This window comes from Sinohyriopsis cumingii, unplaced genomic scaffold, assembly GCF_028554795.1.
Source record: "Sinohyriopsis cumingii isolate HCF-2022 unplaced genomic scaffold, ASM2855479v2 utg002052l, whole genome shotgun sequence".
Classification (NCBI taxonomy): domain Eukaryota; kingdom Metazoa; phylum Mollusca; class Bivalvia; order Unionida; family Unionidae; genus Sinohyriopsis; species Sinohyriopsis cumingii.
This window is the reverse complement of record NW_028316115.1, coordinates 141,728-158,325: the sequence shown is the minus strand read 5'-3', so window position 1 is coordinate 158,325 and position 16,598 is coordinate 141,728. Positions and strand designations below refer to the sequence as shown.

Here is a 16,598-nt window from a genome sequence, read left to right as displayed (position 1 = left end):
ATTACGTATATAATAATGATAAAATATAATCTTAAACACTAACGCCAAAGTCGGTAAATTAGCCGATCGTTTAAATTCTGAAGACTTCTTACTGGATTTCTTCTCCGGCAACTAATGATGTTGATCATGGAACTGTATCAGAATTTATTATTTTACTGTCCGGATTGTAAAATATTAACCCTGGCAAAAACCCATAATCAATATACCGTTAATCGTTTATCAGAATCCCTATTTCGTCCCATTAATGTTTTTTCAGTTATGACAAAGCATGATCCAAACTCGCGCACCGTTAAGATGTAACGCTTAGGTCTAACAAGGCCACTTATGATAATAACAAATAAGTCAATCACTTGCTAAGGCCAAGATAGCAGTTTGTTCCAGTCCTTCTTTGACTAATATTCTACGAAACTGACTCAGTGAAGTTATTAAAAGTGGTGGTGATGTCGATGGTGGTACGTTAGCAATGTGTTGATCCACGCTACGTTTGGCTGCTGCTTTAGTATGATTAACATACTCTTTGATAAACCGAACAGACACACCACTGTCTCGGATTCCATCGCTGTCGGTGAGCACAACCAGATTTTTTACTGCAAAGTTGTCTTTCAACTGGACAAAAATATTTTGAATGTCCACGTCAGCGTTTTAAGTGTGCCAAATTGATGTTCAAAAATCATTGTTATTATTATCAAATGTCAGGTCTATCTCTAATGTACAGTTATATCGCTATAGCTTTCCCGCGCAGTTCATCAACATGCCCGACTTCATCCACGGGGAAAAACAAATAAGAGTAAGCCGATTATTTTGGCATGGTAGATACACAGGTACTACGGCCGTAATCGATATCATATAACCTTGTTCCACATTTGGTGAAAACCCAAACAGAATATAACCCTGAACTACTACGCCTGTCGTTTCGGACCGCTATCTTAAACAACCACAGATGGCAACTATTACTGGTTAACTTGACCTGAACAATTAAGGTAATTTCCACAAATATCGCTTATCATCTGAAATGTTGCCAGATTAACCCACAACTCATCGTAGTACAATATCAAACGCATACGTTTGAAATTCTTTGGAGATTGTAGAACTGTGTGTGGGCTCATGGGAACCTATGGAAAGTTTAGAGTCTGTGCCAGTAACAAGTGTGATTTTTCGTCGAATTTATTTATTGGTTGATATTATGTCGTACAAGCCAGAGTGTAAAGTAATCGAGGTATCACACTTTGAGACTTAATGGGATTTAAGAAATGACAAACACGTATGTGAGTGACAATGAAGTATGTATTATCTTCTCGCTCTAATGATTTTAAAATAAAGAAACAGGACACTGAAATAAATACAAAAGTACATAGTATGGATCCAATGGAAGGCAATGATGAAGAGCAAATAAATAAGTATTTGGAATATTACATAACTCTATGACGTCGTCACATATTGTCAAACACTACCGTGCCTTTTCTCTCTAAAGTCAACCACTTTACTGACAGTTCCCTTTATAGACAAACCCTATATTGACATTCCTCTTATGGTCAAACACTATGACAGTTCTCCCTATGGTCAAACACTATAATGACATTTCTCCCTATAGTCAAATACTTTAATGACATTTTTCTTATAGTCAAACACTATAGTGATGTTTCTCATGCATATGACCAATATGTACTTGACATTTCACAGGATGCTCTTGACCCGCTTTCCCGGCTCGGTCACTTTAACCACCAAGAAGTTACATGCACAAACACGCTGGCACTTCTCCTGGGGGTCCTTCATCTCTTCTTACTGCTGCGGCCTCTAGCTACATCTAGTTAGACCTCACCCAGTTATCCACACCTAGTTATCCACGCCTAGTTATCCGAACCTAGTTATCCACACCTAGTCATCCACACCTAATTAGCTGAATACGAGAAAACTATTTTCCAAATAATGTTTTCTGATTATCATTCAGGTTAATAACAGCTGAGCGTTTCAATCGAACCAATACAAACACACCTGAAATATTTCCTTATGTACGACTTTCTGTAATGTACGAATGACATACCAATGATTGGCTTAATAAAAATATGATGCACTAAATCACAAACACACACACATACACAAACATTTATATTTATATTTTAATTTATAAACATCTTCAGTATTAGTTATAATAGCGACAAAATAACCTACGAACAGGAGTACTGCGTATATGCCTATATCCCTGTCAATAATCTGAACCGTACCATCTCTCACAATCAACTTACATACACTCTTGGTGAATTAAGATAAAAGTATGATAAAACAATGCAAGCCAATATTTTAATATTGAACGTGTTTTGCGAAACTGAACATCAATTTGAACTGAAAAAGCTCGTTGGCTTGAACTAGGCAAAACATAATGGCAATTCCGCCTCGACAGCTAAACGTACAAAGAGCTTCACTCTTATATATTACTAAAGTAACGTGCCGCCTACATTGCTTGAGCGGCACGTGCGTAATATAGAGTCGCGCGCGGTAACATGTATTACGCACGTGCCGCGCAAGCAATGTAGGCGGCACGTGGTGCAAAGAAAAAGTGTATTTATAAAAATTATATGGCGCGCCAAACACGTCACCTTAGTAAAATTGGAATCTATGGTGGTCCAACCAGGCCATATCAGGTATTTCGTAACACAGAGGGAAAGTGCAAAAGTATGTCAGCTGGTGCCAGTATCTGCCGATAACACAAATGAGTTGTCCACCATCAAAGCTTTTTTTTCTGGATTAAAAGGCTTTGTGAGCGATGAGCCTTCGAAGTTTGTCTTGCTCACTATCACGGACAAGATCGACTCGAATTCAATTGAGCAAACTGAGCAGACTTTCCACGGTTTTCCCAAACACGGCATTGCTCATCAGTTTGAGGAAGTCCTTTTCAAAATCATAGTAGGTCTTTTTCCGTATGTCAATTTTCATCTGAATGTTCGGGGCCATCCAAGCTTGTTGACGAAATCTTAGCACTCGAAATATTTTGGTTACACGCTTACACAATCTCAAGTACAACTGCATATTTTGCTCGTGTAATACATAGTTGTGTTGGGTCCAAAGACTTGGTACCAGTTTGCTGCATTCAGTACATATGCAGCCGCATTGATATGGGGACCATTAGCGTTTCTGGTGTCGCAGGTAAATCATTGTGCGCCTTGTGTAAATGCTCGGCATTTTCCAGATCAACTTCAAAGACGTATCAGCGGTCACTGTTGATGTTATCGAGCATGGCAGCATCCCAAAATTTCTCAAACACATCAGCAAGCAACAACATCAGTCCGTAGATACAGATCATGATAGTCACCGAGGTTTTTGCACTCGAATGCTGGACAAATTTACATTTGGTGTTCGTAATCGTTTTATGAAATACATTCACGTGACAACGATGAATTAAACGCTTCGATTGGTGGCAACTGAGTTTCTCCATATGTGTCCCAGTCACTCATGTACCTGTATGAATTCACATCTTTTTTCGTTAACATGTCTGTATTGCTCTGACAATATCGACGAATTGATGAATTGCAGTTGTCCCTATAGTAACGTCATGTATTTTTTAATGTTAATGGGGATCACGCTCGTCGGTCATTTCGATGCCATGGTTACTATTGGCATTATTACGTGGCCATCATACATACGCTTCTCAACTGGAAATTATATACCTTCTGTACAACACCTCTGTAAGTACCATTGATGTGGCAGTGATCACGAACTTTGGAACCAGGACGTTTAGTTTTATCGTTGGACGGGCTTTGCTCTTTATCAGAGGAAGTGCTTTGTCCTTCAGTGAAAACGTTTTCACAAATTGAGCAGTGAGTGGCCGCAGAAAACTCACGAATGACATCACCAGTGATTATTATACATGATGGTAAGCAGACCTGCGACCGAATCCATCTTGCGGTAACTTCAATCGATCACAGAAATACCTCAACTATGTTTATACAGCGCTCTGGGCAGGAAAAAGGACTGGCTGCTCTGTTTTTCTATCATAACTACATAACAAAACCCACATGCGATTTCTTCAGCGATTTGCACAGTTTGATCGATGTTTGATCGATGTTATGATTATCAGCGCTCAATGCATTAGCGGTTTTGAAAGCAGATCTTTCTAATGAAAAAATCATTGATTCCAAATCCGCGTAAATGATATACCGGACTTTCAGGTTTCTTTGTACTGTAGTAAATTTGACAGTAACTTTACCGGACTCGAGCATGATTGTGCTCTGTTGTTTTCACTCATATCAACGCTGTAAAAGCCATGACTGGTGAGCCGTTGTTGGGTGTTCAATATAGGCATGCAACGTCTGCACGGACATTTTATTTACCTTGTTCTTGCTGTGAGGGTTTAGAAAGCAAGCAAGATTCTTTTTCCATACGTAATGCGATCTCGATTTTGATTCCTTCATTCACTCAGTTGCAACAAATCAATCTGGGTTTGTCCGTGTTGTCCATGGGTAGATAGTGCAATTGGATAAAATCATTGTTTCATAAGTACGCTCATTAACAGCAATACTTAGGTTAAGTGTTTCAAATTTGTTCAGTGTGGCTTTGGTAACCTGCAAAGAAAATTCAATATCACCAAAGTTGAGTTCACTCACGTATTGTTGATATTGTTTTGCTTATCGCTAGCCAAATATAACACCGACATAATTGCCAATTCAAAACATATTTCGTCACTTTCTTTTACATTGAGAACTGATCTTGGAAGTACCCAGTTTGGTGCAGCTATATAACTGGATCCTCTAAAAGTGATCAACATGCAACTGTCACTTATGAGCGAAATTATCATGGAAAGTAGAGGTGAGGACGGGTGGAAGGCCACTAATGGGACAAAATGGCAAACTTGTAGTTTGATCTTGCTCACTTAGGAAGCGTCATTTATCTCGAACTCTTCTTTTTATCATGGATATATTGATGGATCTCTGAAAATGTTTTGGGACTTTTACTCCAATAAAAAACATTCTTGTCAAGATCAAACAGCAGTTAAGCAGGTTTAGATTCGATCTCTGACACTCTCCGGAATTCTTTTCAGTGTAACATTTGCGGAATTGTTTTTTTTTTCCGAATTGCTAATAAAGAGTTTACTTCCTGTATGCAGTTTCGATGAATCATACCAGAATTTCCCACGTCTTTCCCATGTGGATCCACTTCCACTGATTCTGTCCAATTAGATGTATTAATATTATAAGGCTTCTATGAATTTCAGCCTGGGGCTGCCCCCCACCCCACCCCCGGTGTTGCGCTGTTTGTTTGGGGTGGAGGATCCTTGGAACAAATATTATTTAGTTTTTTGTATACCTGGACAGCGTGCGAAATTACCGCAGGTACGCCTGTCAGACTTATGAAAAAATTAGTAGCCAGTATGTCGGGCCAGCTGCAGTTTTAGGCATGTAGCGCAAATTTCATCTAAGAATTATATATTTTGTATGATGTTACAAAATATTAAAAACCAAGAAAAAAATAACAGGTTATGAATCGCTTAGAACACTCGTGAATCTGGGTGATATGAAAAGATAAATAAATCGCGTTCATTTTGCGTTAACTAGATGTTTGAAAAACAAAATAAGGAATGTTCTGCTTCTTGGCAATGTGTGATGCCACACTTGCTAATTCTGATTCCGAAAGTCTGCAAGTGGAATTTTGGGGATGTCTGGAAGCCATACGAGGCTAAGAACCAACAGAATCAGGAAAATATGAATATTTGAAAAGAAATATGACCATATTATGCTTCGTTCAGTTCAACATCAACAAAGATATCCTGGATTGTAGCTCAGCGAATCATCACGTAAGCCTCTCACAATTTAGCTAAACTTACCGAATTCTTTCCAAGAGTGAATTATTTTAACAATATGAGTACTGACATACAGTGCACCACTATTCGCTCAGTATATCATGAACAATATTGGCCTGTGCACAACCATATTGCCACTGGAGGTTTGGAAGAGTTCGTTTTTGGCACAGGACAAACCAGGCATGAGAACCGTCGCCTGCCTCAGGTAAACACACATGGTTACTCATTAGATTATATCACAAAACAAACAATAAGTTAAAATCTCAATTAGTGCAAAGAAAACAAGATCATGCAGATGAAGTTTTAATTAAGTAAATGTATTAAGATTAAGATCTTTAAAACAATGGAACAAGGCAATTAATGCCTAACAATTGGAATAATTGTTTGCTTTACTACATGTACGCTTAGTACCGAAATTCAAATCTATCTTAATCTTCCAGCTCCAAAGAACGTGATTTATACGACCTTTGCTATCCAGAAATAAGAACTGCCCAACCATAGATAAATGTGCGGAAATCTGATATTTTATAGAGTGGCATAAACAGTGGGTACAATTTCTACCGGGGTGTTTATTCTGCCCCCCCCCCCCCAACAGCCGTTTAAGGCGGAAACTGTTAGGCCCTGAAAGGATCACGATTAGCAAACTGCTGTACAAATGTACTAGAGATCCGAAAATTGAATGGCTAGTGTACACCGAAACGATTGGTTAAATTTCTTCTGGCGAAACAGAACACAACAACCCATGGCACAGGTGGAACATTTAAAACTCATAAATATTTGAATCGAATGTGACACACATATGTTTAGCGTTATATTAGGGACTGCCAAGCACAACATAAAAGTCTGGGCATAAGCAAATGAAACCTGTGAAGTCTATACAAAAGGTGACATGCTCTGAAAGAGGAACACAAACGGGGCTTGCGGTGGGGGGACGGAGTTCCGGGAGCCACTGCTCTATGAGGCCTGCTTTGGGGGCATAATCATAATAGCGGTAAATTGCAAATTTAAGCGAAAGCGTACAATTTTAACGAGTTGTGAGTGCAAATAACGGATGGAGTAATTTTAATTCAAACAACAATCGCAAACATGAATTTATCATTCTCATCTGTATGATTATTATTTCGTTGTCGCCGATCGAACTGTGATGTTTAAAGACAACGAGAAAGTCGCTTTAATAAATATTAAATATTAATATCACTTGACGTGTTAAAAATGAATGCTACTCTTAGAAAATAGGTAAACAAATGGGACTGAGTACGGTTCTTTTTACATAACCAATTCTGGTGCACTGCTGGATAGGGATATGTCACAATTACGCTAGGTTTACATATTCACTCGAGACTACTTCGTTTCTATTCAGCTGCTTCAAGAATTATAGCGTTGATTATAGCGTTGATTAAAAATATAGGCAACCAGTCTATATATTTGGTAATGCGATTCCCCAGAACCACTCAGCAGATGGTTAGTCTTAAACAAATAAAAATATTTTCTTTTTCGATTCACTACCGACAGAGCTCAGTAGCAGTAAGTTAAAACACATAAGTACCAATACTATTACTCTGTGTGTGTGTGTGTGTGTTATTTGGATTTTTACTGTTGTTTTAACAATGTTTCAATCATATCGCTACGATGTCTCCAGTGTGGCTGTTTATAGTGATGTCTAGCACTGGGGCATCATATCGCAGATATGTGGCATGATATTCCATCCAGTCACATTATCCTGACACAAGGCTGACTAGTCCTCACACTAATCTCCTAATGCTGTGCGCAAAGCGAGACTTCTGTTAGTACAATGTTAATAAGTCTTTGGTTCGAACCTGCGACCTCCGGCATCCATGGCGGACGCTCAAACTAAATGTGTTTGAGTATGAAATATTGAAATTAAATCTGTTTCTATGATGAGATGAAAATATAATGATAATGTCCAAAAGAGAAAAAAATTGCTTTTGGCGTGATGTTTTATTTGCTTGGAAATTGTTAACAGAGAAAAATGTACCCTTGACAGTTGAGGGTTTTATGAAAACAAATTTATGGATAAATTCACGTATAAGAGTGAACAATGAAAACTGGTGTAATCTATACTGGCGATATGCTTACAGATCATGAAACTGTTATTGATTTTTATATTTTGCAAGCTAAATATACTCTCAACACGAAGTTCTTTATTTTTCAAGGTATAATTCAATGTCTAAAGTTGTTATGTAAACCATTACAGTTAGATGTAACGACACCGATTGGACCTATTATCCCTTTCCATTTGGAAATTGTATTTCAAAATAATAAAGGCTGTTAAAACGTTTACAAACTCCTTTTGAAAATCTATGTTAAACTAACAGTGAAAAGAATGGAATGAAAATTTCAATTTGAATATGGATGTAAGACCTAACGTATATGATGGAGTATTTACAATAACAAGAAACTCTCGACATTACAATGGTTTCAATTTCCTTTTATCCACATAATTTTACCAATGAATTTATTTTTATGCAACATAAAATTGTTTGATACCAATAAATGTTCTTTTTGTAAAAGCAAATTCTTAGAAACAATACTGAGTTTGTTTTGGGAATTAATATGATAAACATGCTGAAGAATGATATATCCCATTGGATTTGGGAATAAAGTGAACAAAGATATTGTGTCACGTGCAAAAGTTAATATTGGAAGATACAAGTACAGTTTTCTTCTAGCCAAATACTACATCTATATATGTACAATGAGAAGGGATGTGCCTAAATAACGTTTCAGAAGAACGAAAGAGTTCACTGTAATTTTGTCTCAATGTTACATTGCGTTTTAATGAACACACGCCTATGTGGTAAAAATATGCAAGTGTCATGAATGTGCCTTTGTATGCATTGCAAACACGTGCAAACACGTGCAAACATTGCTAATAGCTAAATGTATTTTCTTTCAAAAATTTCGCTCGAATGGTATGTCATCTCATACATAGAAGGTATTTACGGCCATTCCGTGCTAAATCAGAAGTGACTAAATATTTCCAAGAATCCTGACAAATTAAATTTTTGGTACATTGGACAAAGAAAAGAAAATTTGTGTCTATTTCATATATCTTCAGAACCTAATTCAGTACCAAAATATCGACTTAGATACTCAGAGTTATTCTTTAATATTGGTTGGATTATTTGAATTCATAATAATAGTCATCGAATGGAGTAGTAAATTTCCCAGTCTTGGCGTTGACATCGTCTGTGGTAGAAACTAGGTTCGTTTGTGCGTCAGAAATTATCTCCGTTCTGCCTGTTAGCGTCTTCCTGTTTTCATTTGCTAGGGGTGGAATACAGAACGAAATAAGCAAACACCATAAAACGTAAAATAAGAAATATCAAGTGTTTAAGAAAAAGAACAAGGCATCTATTGTATATGATAATATACTGTTATATGCTGTAGGTGTAATACATAGTAAATTAGGCTCTTTCTGAAATTTGGTAGCAGCATTGTTTGCATACATGAGATATCTACTTTTTCTTTTTGGAACCACATTTTTTGGATTTTAGCACCTCATATTTGCTCGCTTTTTATTACTTCTTTTTTTCCTGCTTGTTATATTTTATGAATCTGTATTAACATATTTCAGCGCAGAAGAGTTTATTTAATGATGCGAGAATTTGTATCTGTTACGACTCTATGGTTTTAAACTAAGTAACAGAAAAGAGCTAAAACTAATAAGTTCTGTAAGATTCAACAAAAAATCTATCTCCTTTAATACAAAGTGTAAATTTAGAATTCACTTACAGTATACTGAATTAAATCCGAAATAGTCCTAAAAGTTATGTTACAAGTCCAATAGTATAAAGTATTCCGAATGTATTACAGAGATTGTCCGAATAGTTCCAACCTTGAAACGCATGACGTACCAAAAGCCAAGAATGTGGCGATGTTCTAACAGTTTTGATGCATCACAACGATATGATTCAAACTATCACTGAGTAGATTCCCACTTATCCCAAAATAATGACTTACTCCGAAAAGTATTGAGTATTTTGTAATTACGATGAATTATTCAAATAAATAAATCCCTCAAATATTAACTGAAACTCAACCTGAATATATTTTGCTAAGACTGATGTTAAGATATGGAATGAGTAATTCTGAAAAAGCAACATTTATATAAGACATAATAACAGAACCAGCATGAGGGTCATGTTTCCATAAAATTCATAAATAACTTGCTTCCATGACATTCTGATTTTCTAAACAAAAACTGATCTTAAAAGCAACATCTACAAACATGTTTACCTCCATGTAATATCGACCTGATAACATAATCGAAAAATTACAGACAAAAATTAGTTACGTAATATGTTGTTTATCAAAAACATAACATTACTCAGATAGGCCCAACTCCTACCCTCAATTATGGACAAAGGACAATTACATAATACAAAAATATATAGGTATCATATAATCATGCAAAAAAGCCAACGCACAATGCAAATTTAATATACATAACAAAATCCCTACCCATTTATGCATAATTTAGCTAATTAAATATGTTTTAATTGACCTGTTGTGACTTTTGATATAGGAAAATCTAAACATATATCAAACTGAATATAATTAACAATTGCCTTAAAACACATACTATTTACAACGATTAGAGAAACTAAATACTGATGTATTCCATCTGTTTTTCATTTAAATATTTGATATTTGGATATTATTTTGCGTTAGTATGCATTGTATAATTCCACAATAAGGCCTTTTTTGTTTTTCTTTTGGATATTATGAAGGATAGGTACCAAAATTATGCCACGGATTACACTGGTCAACAGTGAAATCATTACTGACTTGAAAAGGCCCTAATCTGTAGTATTTTGGTGTGCCGAACACGAATATAACCATGAAAAATTTGTATTGGCTCTCGTTTTGAAGATATTCATATACCTCATTTTCTATGTTTCACTGTGTAAATTTCTCCAGTAGGACTGCAGCAACATCCGGAATAATGATGTAACATTGCATAATACCATCATGCTCACATCATCCACAGTTGATTGCATCATTTTCTGATGCAATGCAATACTAATGCCATGCGGCTGCTATAGTAAGTTGACGTCAGCAGTGTACTATACATGTGTAGGCCTATTATACTAATGCCAGGCGGCTGCTGAAGCTGACGTAAGCAGTGTACTATATAAAGCCCAATCAGATAGGTTCAGCATTTAAAATATTTTAGACGTTGTGCGAGACAGTTCAAGCTACTGTTACATAAAACTTATTATTTTATCCATTTACGTACAATAAAGAACAGTAATGCCTCGAAAGTGTGTTAATACCGCGGACAATTTTTGCTATATTTGTGGGGAAGTGACATTTGCCAACCAGAAGAAAAGTATCAATTCTCAAGTGAAGAAGGCATATCATCTTTACTTCGGATGCAAGGTTGGTGACCAAGACAAGCCTTGGGCTCCGCATATATGCTGTGCTACATGTACAACACAGCTTTCACAGTGGTTGAATTGCAAAAGGTCATCAATGCCGTTTGCAGTCCCAATGGTGTGGAGAGAGCCAAGCAACCACCTAAATGACTGTTACTTCTGCTTGGTTCCTCCTCTTTCCGGCGGAATAACGAAGCGAAAGAAGTCGAGAATAGTCTACCCAAACATTCCGTCTGCATTGAGACCAGTTCCACATGGTGAGGGACTTCCTATTCCAGAACCTCCAGCAGAATATTCTCTTGATTCATCTGACGAAGACAAAGGTGAGTCGACCTGTTCTTCTCCTGGTCCATCAGCATGCAGTGATCCAGATTTTCACTGTGGTGCATCATCAACCCCACACAGAATAACACAGGAAGAACTAAATGACCTGATTCGTGATTTGGACTTATCAAAGAACAAGGCAGAATTGCTAGGATCAAGACTCCAACAATGGAATCTTCTAGAAGAAGATGTCACAATTACTGCATATCGAAAGCGCCACCAGCAATTGGAGCCTTTCTTCAGAAAGGAAAGTAATCTGATATTCTGTTCCGATATTGAGGGCCTCATGAATGCTTTAAAAATCACTCATGACCCACAAGAATGGAGACTATTTGTGGACTCTTCGAAACTGAGTATCAAGGCTGTGCTTTTGCACAATGGAAACATTCTTCCATCTATTCCAGTAGCGTATGCTGTCCACATGAAAGAGACATACGATAACTTAAGGCAGCTACTGAATTCCATTGAGTATAACAAGTACAGCTGGCACCTCTGTGGTGATTTGAAGGTAGTTGCCCTTTTAATGGGACTGCAGCAAGGATATACAAAATACATGTGTTTCTTATGCGAGTGGGATAGCCGAGCAAGGGAAATGCACTACATGAGGAAGGAATGGACTCACAGGCAGAATGTAGCCATTGGAGAGAAGAATATCCAACACCCAGCTCTGGTTGAGGCTCAGAAAATCTTGCTACCACCCCTTCACATCAAACTAGGTTTGATGAAGAACTTCGTGAAAGCCATTGACCGGACTTTGCCAGCATTCCGATACCTGCATGAAAAATTCCCTCGACTCAGCGAAGCAAAGATTAAAGAGGGAGTTTTTGTGGGTCCTCAGATTCGAGAGCTTTTCAAAGATGACCGGTTCAACAACTTGCTGGAAGGTGACGCGAAACAAGCATGGAATGCTTTTCGCCTAGTTTCTACAAACTTCCTCGGAAATGTTAGGGCAGAAAACTATAAGGAACTAGTAGAAGACATGTTGATGAAGTATAAGAAACTTGGCTGCAATATGTCTCTAAAGATTCACTTCCTTCATTCCCATTTGGATTTCTTTCCTAGCAACTGTGGTATTGTTAGTGATGAACACGGCGAACGTTTTCATCAAGATATCGCAACAATGGAACAAAGATACCAGGGAAAATGGTCCACTACAATGCTGGCTGACTACTGCTGGACACTCCTCAGAGATGCTCCCGAACAGCTGTACAAGAGACAGGCGAAGAAATCTAAGATGTAGTCAATGACTTGATTTTTTATAGGTAGGCTATTACAGTTGACCTTTTACTATTGGAATGCATTTCGTTATGTAAACATTAATTTCTTGCAGATTACAAAAAAACTAGAGCCAATTTTGCAATTTGACTGTCATATTCGTGTTCAGCACATAAAAATTGATAAGAATTGACTAATTTTATTTCAGTAACATGACTTTTGTAAAAATTTGTTGTCCAGTGTTATAAAAATGTAGATAAGTATTACAAAGAATTTTCATTTACCTTTCTCTCTAGCTTCCAGTTCTTTCAGTGCTTGAAGCTCCTTCAGTTCGTTTCTATTTTCTCTTAGTTCATTTTGCAGCTCTTTCACTTCCTCCCTTTGGACTTTATTCGCCTGCATTAGCATTGTTCTTAAATCTAAAATAAGTATCAAATTCAATGTAATTAATAATTTTGCTCTAAACACATACGTTTTAAATTGATTCGTAAAAATTACACCTGCATTTTCAACGGATATATTCGAGTTCTTTTTAAATTTAACCTATTTAATCCGGATATATTCTGTTCCAATTAACGAGTTTTTCGGATAACTGAATCATTCACATTTTAATTTTACGGTCTCATCATACTGTATACACAGCAGATTTACATATATTTAATGCCTGTATATGTAGTTTATATGCAATAATGTCTGGAAGAAATTGATGAATACATATATTGACTTATGTTTATTTCACTTCATTTTAGCATGCACTAAACCGACGTGATTGAGATCCACATTGGGTCTGCTGAGTCAGCAGGTAAGGACAACCATTTTTCCTTGTTCTTTTTATGATGACTTAACACAGTTTGAGGATGATACAGATAGCATATGCCGGCAGATATTATGAATATTAGCTTTTATGTTATGTTATTTGTGCTGGCAAATCTATTTTATGCTGGTTGGTATTTCTATTCGTCTAAGCTTACTTTAATGTGTCTCCATTATAACGTAAGCTGTACAATGAATGCAAATTGATATCTCCCAGTTAAATGCGTTATGGTAAACTTAAAAATTGCAGTCACCTTTATCAATCGTATTTTGCAACTGTTATAGCTGCTAATAAGCCGATAACTGACGTCGACTTTTATTCTGAAATGACGTCATATAATGTCCAAACCTTAAATCAATCAATTTTATTTGTGCAGACATCAGCAAACTGTGATTGTTACATACAGTTGCTAAACAACAAAGAGACACAGTACTATACTTGATTTATTAATCATACGTTATGGCAAACGTGTGGATGATTTGGTCTCAGTATCTTTATTAAATTATTAACCCACCCATTGGCTAGTAGTAAAAAAAATAACAGACGATGTTCAGACAATCACTGGTTGCAATAATGTCACGCCACTTGTAATTTCTCCACACACATGATCACGTGAACAATTTATCACATTAACTTGCCACTAGAATTTTACCAATCAGAGGTTGATAAATGGACACCCTCCAAAACGTTTTGGTTGGTGAATCTATGTTAACCGACTGACTGCGTTTTCATATAAAATATTTCTTATCTTTGAACGGATTATTTCCGGATTATCGAGGCAAGTTTTATAGCAATTTTAAACTTTGGTCACAAATTTTGATTTCCGGATCCGGAACACTGATTTCTGAAGAAACGGAGCAAATTAACATTTAGTAATGTAATTCTGTTTCGTTTGAGCAATGTCTGGAAAGCGAGTATTCCGGACAAACGGAATCAGGATTAATGAGTTTCCACTGTATTTGATTGCTTGCAATTAATTTATTTTAGTACTCATTGTAGAATATCACGACGTGGCCTTGTTGGGTTTGTTTTGCATTCTATGAAGGAAATATTCCAAAATTATTTTTTAAAATGTTTAGAAAAATTTACAGATGTAATATGTTGTGTTTTAATTTAGTGTTCTTGCTGGTGTTCCATTCTTTCAGTTTATCTTGAATGTTCATTATTTGCTGACTGTGGCTTTTCATTTTCTTCAGTTCATATTGCAGTTCCTTCATTTCCTGGCTGTGGTTTTTATTCGCCTGCATCAGTGCAATTCTTAAATCTAAAACAAGTATCAAATTCAATGTAATATCTGATTTTTTGCTAAACATATACGTTTTAAAGTGATTCGGAGAAGTATCACTATTTTCTGGAAACCAAAGGTGGATATATTTGTTTTTAAAATGAGGCAGTTTATGACTTGTGATTACTTTGCTTTAGTACGCATTTTAGAATTCAATTACGTGGCCATGTTGTTTAGTTTTTCTTTTTGGTGGGGTGGAGGGGGAAGTATCATATGAAGATAAGGTACTAAAAATTGTGCAAAGAATAATAAAATTTTTAAAAAAAAAGTATTACATAGTATTTTCATTACCTTTCTCACTGGCTTTCGAATCTTTCAGTTCATCTTGCAGCTCCTTCAACTGCTGACTCTGGTTCTTAATATTCCCTGTTAGTGATGTCAAGACTCCGAATACACTCTTCAATTCTTGCTTTAGGTTATGATTTTCCTGATTTAGGTTTTGAAGTCTCGTCATCGATTCAATTCGAATGATTTTTTCTTTTCGAAAACCTATCTCTAAAGCACGAATCCAATCTAGGTACATTGGGGATATTTCCAAGATGTAGTTCCATATAGGTTCGGCTTTGTCATATGTTTCAGTGTATCGAGATACTGTTTGGTTCAACTTCAAAATCAACTGACGATCCATGCGCATTTTTCGTTTGATTTTTGTCATGGCGGAATTTAGATCCAAAATATCCTTATGTACTTCACTAAGAATAGGGTTGGTTTCCTCCGCAGGCAAACATTTCACTGAGACAAGTGAAACTATAACGATGACACAGGAAAAACTCGTTAAAAAGTTCATTATTTGAGTTAAGTTCGCAATATGCTAAAATGAAAAGAAATACGATGCGAAGTACAACTCATACGTCTATGCAAGTGTAAAATTGATTAACATCATTTTTTGAATGAATAAGTTTCCAGAGTCTAGTCTAATTTTAAGTGGACCTTCACTTTGGAAAGAGAATTATATACACTTTTATTCAACATTTCATTTTTTGTTTTCTAGTTATGTTTGTGTCGCTCAAAATTGTAAAGTGGGAGCTTTCTTAATTGTCAAATTAGGTGGCTGTATTACGACAACGTAAGTCTAACTCGAGAGGGTCAAGGATGTAAATTGCTTTAGATTTCTGACAAAATACTTAACCAACTTAACACATTACAATTAAAGACATTGACACCAGGCATTTTCAGCACATACTATAGGGATCATATATACTTTTCTCCTAGCAACGTTCGCCGAATCTCAAAAGGGGTCGTTGAAGCCAGAGCCTGAAAAGCGAGGGTTTCAACACAACCGAGAAACACAGCAAACGTTTAGAGAAAAAATGTGTAAATGCATGCTGTTATGTATATTTTACTTAATTTATATTTGATTGAATTTTATTGTTTGTTTGTTAGTTTTCATTTTTTTTATTCCATTACTTGCTATTCTAATTAAACATTATTTACTGGAATTGAGTTTAGTTCTGACTGATTTTGTTATTTTTGACGTAAACAACTTTATACAGACATTGTGTCTAATGATGACCTAGTTCCTGACTCTGATTCAAAAATCAGTGACAGTTGTAGCAAGCAACCTTTTATTATTATTTTTATTATTCTTTCTAAGGGTAAGATTCATAAAGTGAAATCGATGACATACTTAGAGTACGTGACAAAAAAACATGTAGGAAATGTTACAAACTCTGTTTTTTCCCAGATGATTTTGACCCACGCCCAGGCATCTGTTTTGCCTTGTAGCTATATTTATTATTGATATTTTGAGAAATGATAGTTATTGTT

The 16,598-nt window shown here is 36.2% G+C and overlaps 1 protein-coding gene across 1 annotated transcript; it reads right to left on the bottom strand.

Moving 5' to 3' along the window:
- Positions 1-7,735: 7,735 nt before the first annotated feature.
- LOC149771198 (uncharacterized) lies at positions 7,736-15,791 on the bottom strand. Its single transcript, XM_089948736.1, has 3 exons — positions 15,123-15,791; positions 13,017-13,151; positions 7,736-9,079 (listed from the first exon to the last, which is right to left on the bottom strand). The coding sequence occupies exons 1-3, from the start codon at positions 15,616-15,618 to the stop codon at positions 8,934-8,936; spliced, it is 777 nt and encodes a 258-aa protein (XP_089804862.1). The 5' UTR covers positions 15,619-15,791; the 3' UTR covers positions 7,736-8,933.
- Positions 15,792-16,598: the final 807 nt, after the last annotated feature.

Coding starts and splice junctions, on each gene's coding strand:
- LOC149771198 (XM_089948736.1), bottom strand. CDS start 15,618: ATGAACTTTTTAACGAGTTTTTCCTGTGTCATCGTTATAGTTTCACTT. Junction 13,152..15,122: donor TTCGAAAGCCAGTGAGAAAG/GTAATGAAAATA, acceptor TACTTATTTTAG/ATTTAAGAACAATGCTAATG. Junction 9,080..13,016: donor ACTGGAAGCTAGAGAGAAAG/GTAAATGAAAAT, acceptor TTCCACCCCTAG/CAAATGAAAACAGGAAGACG.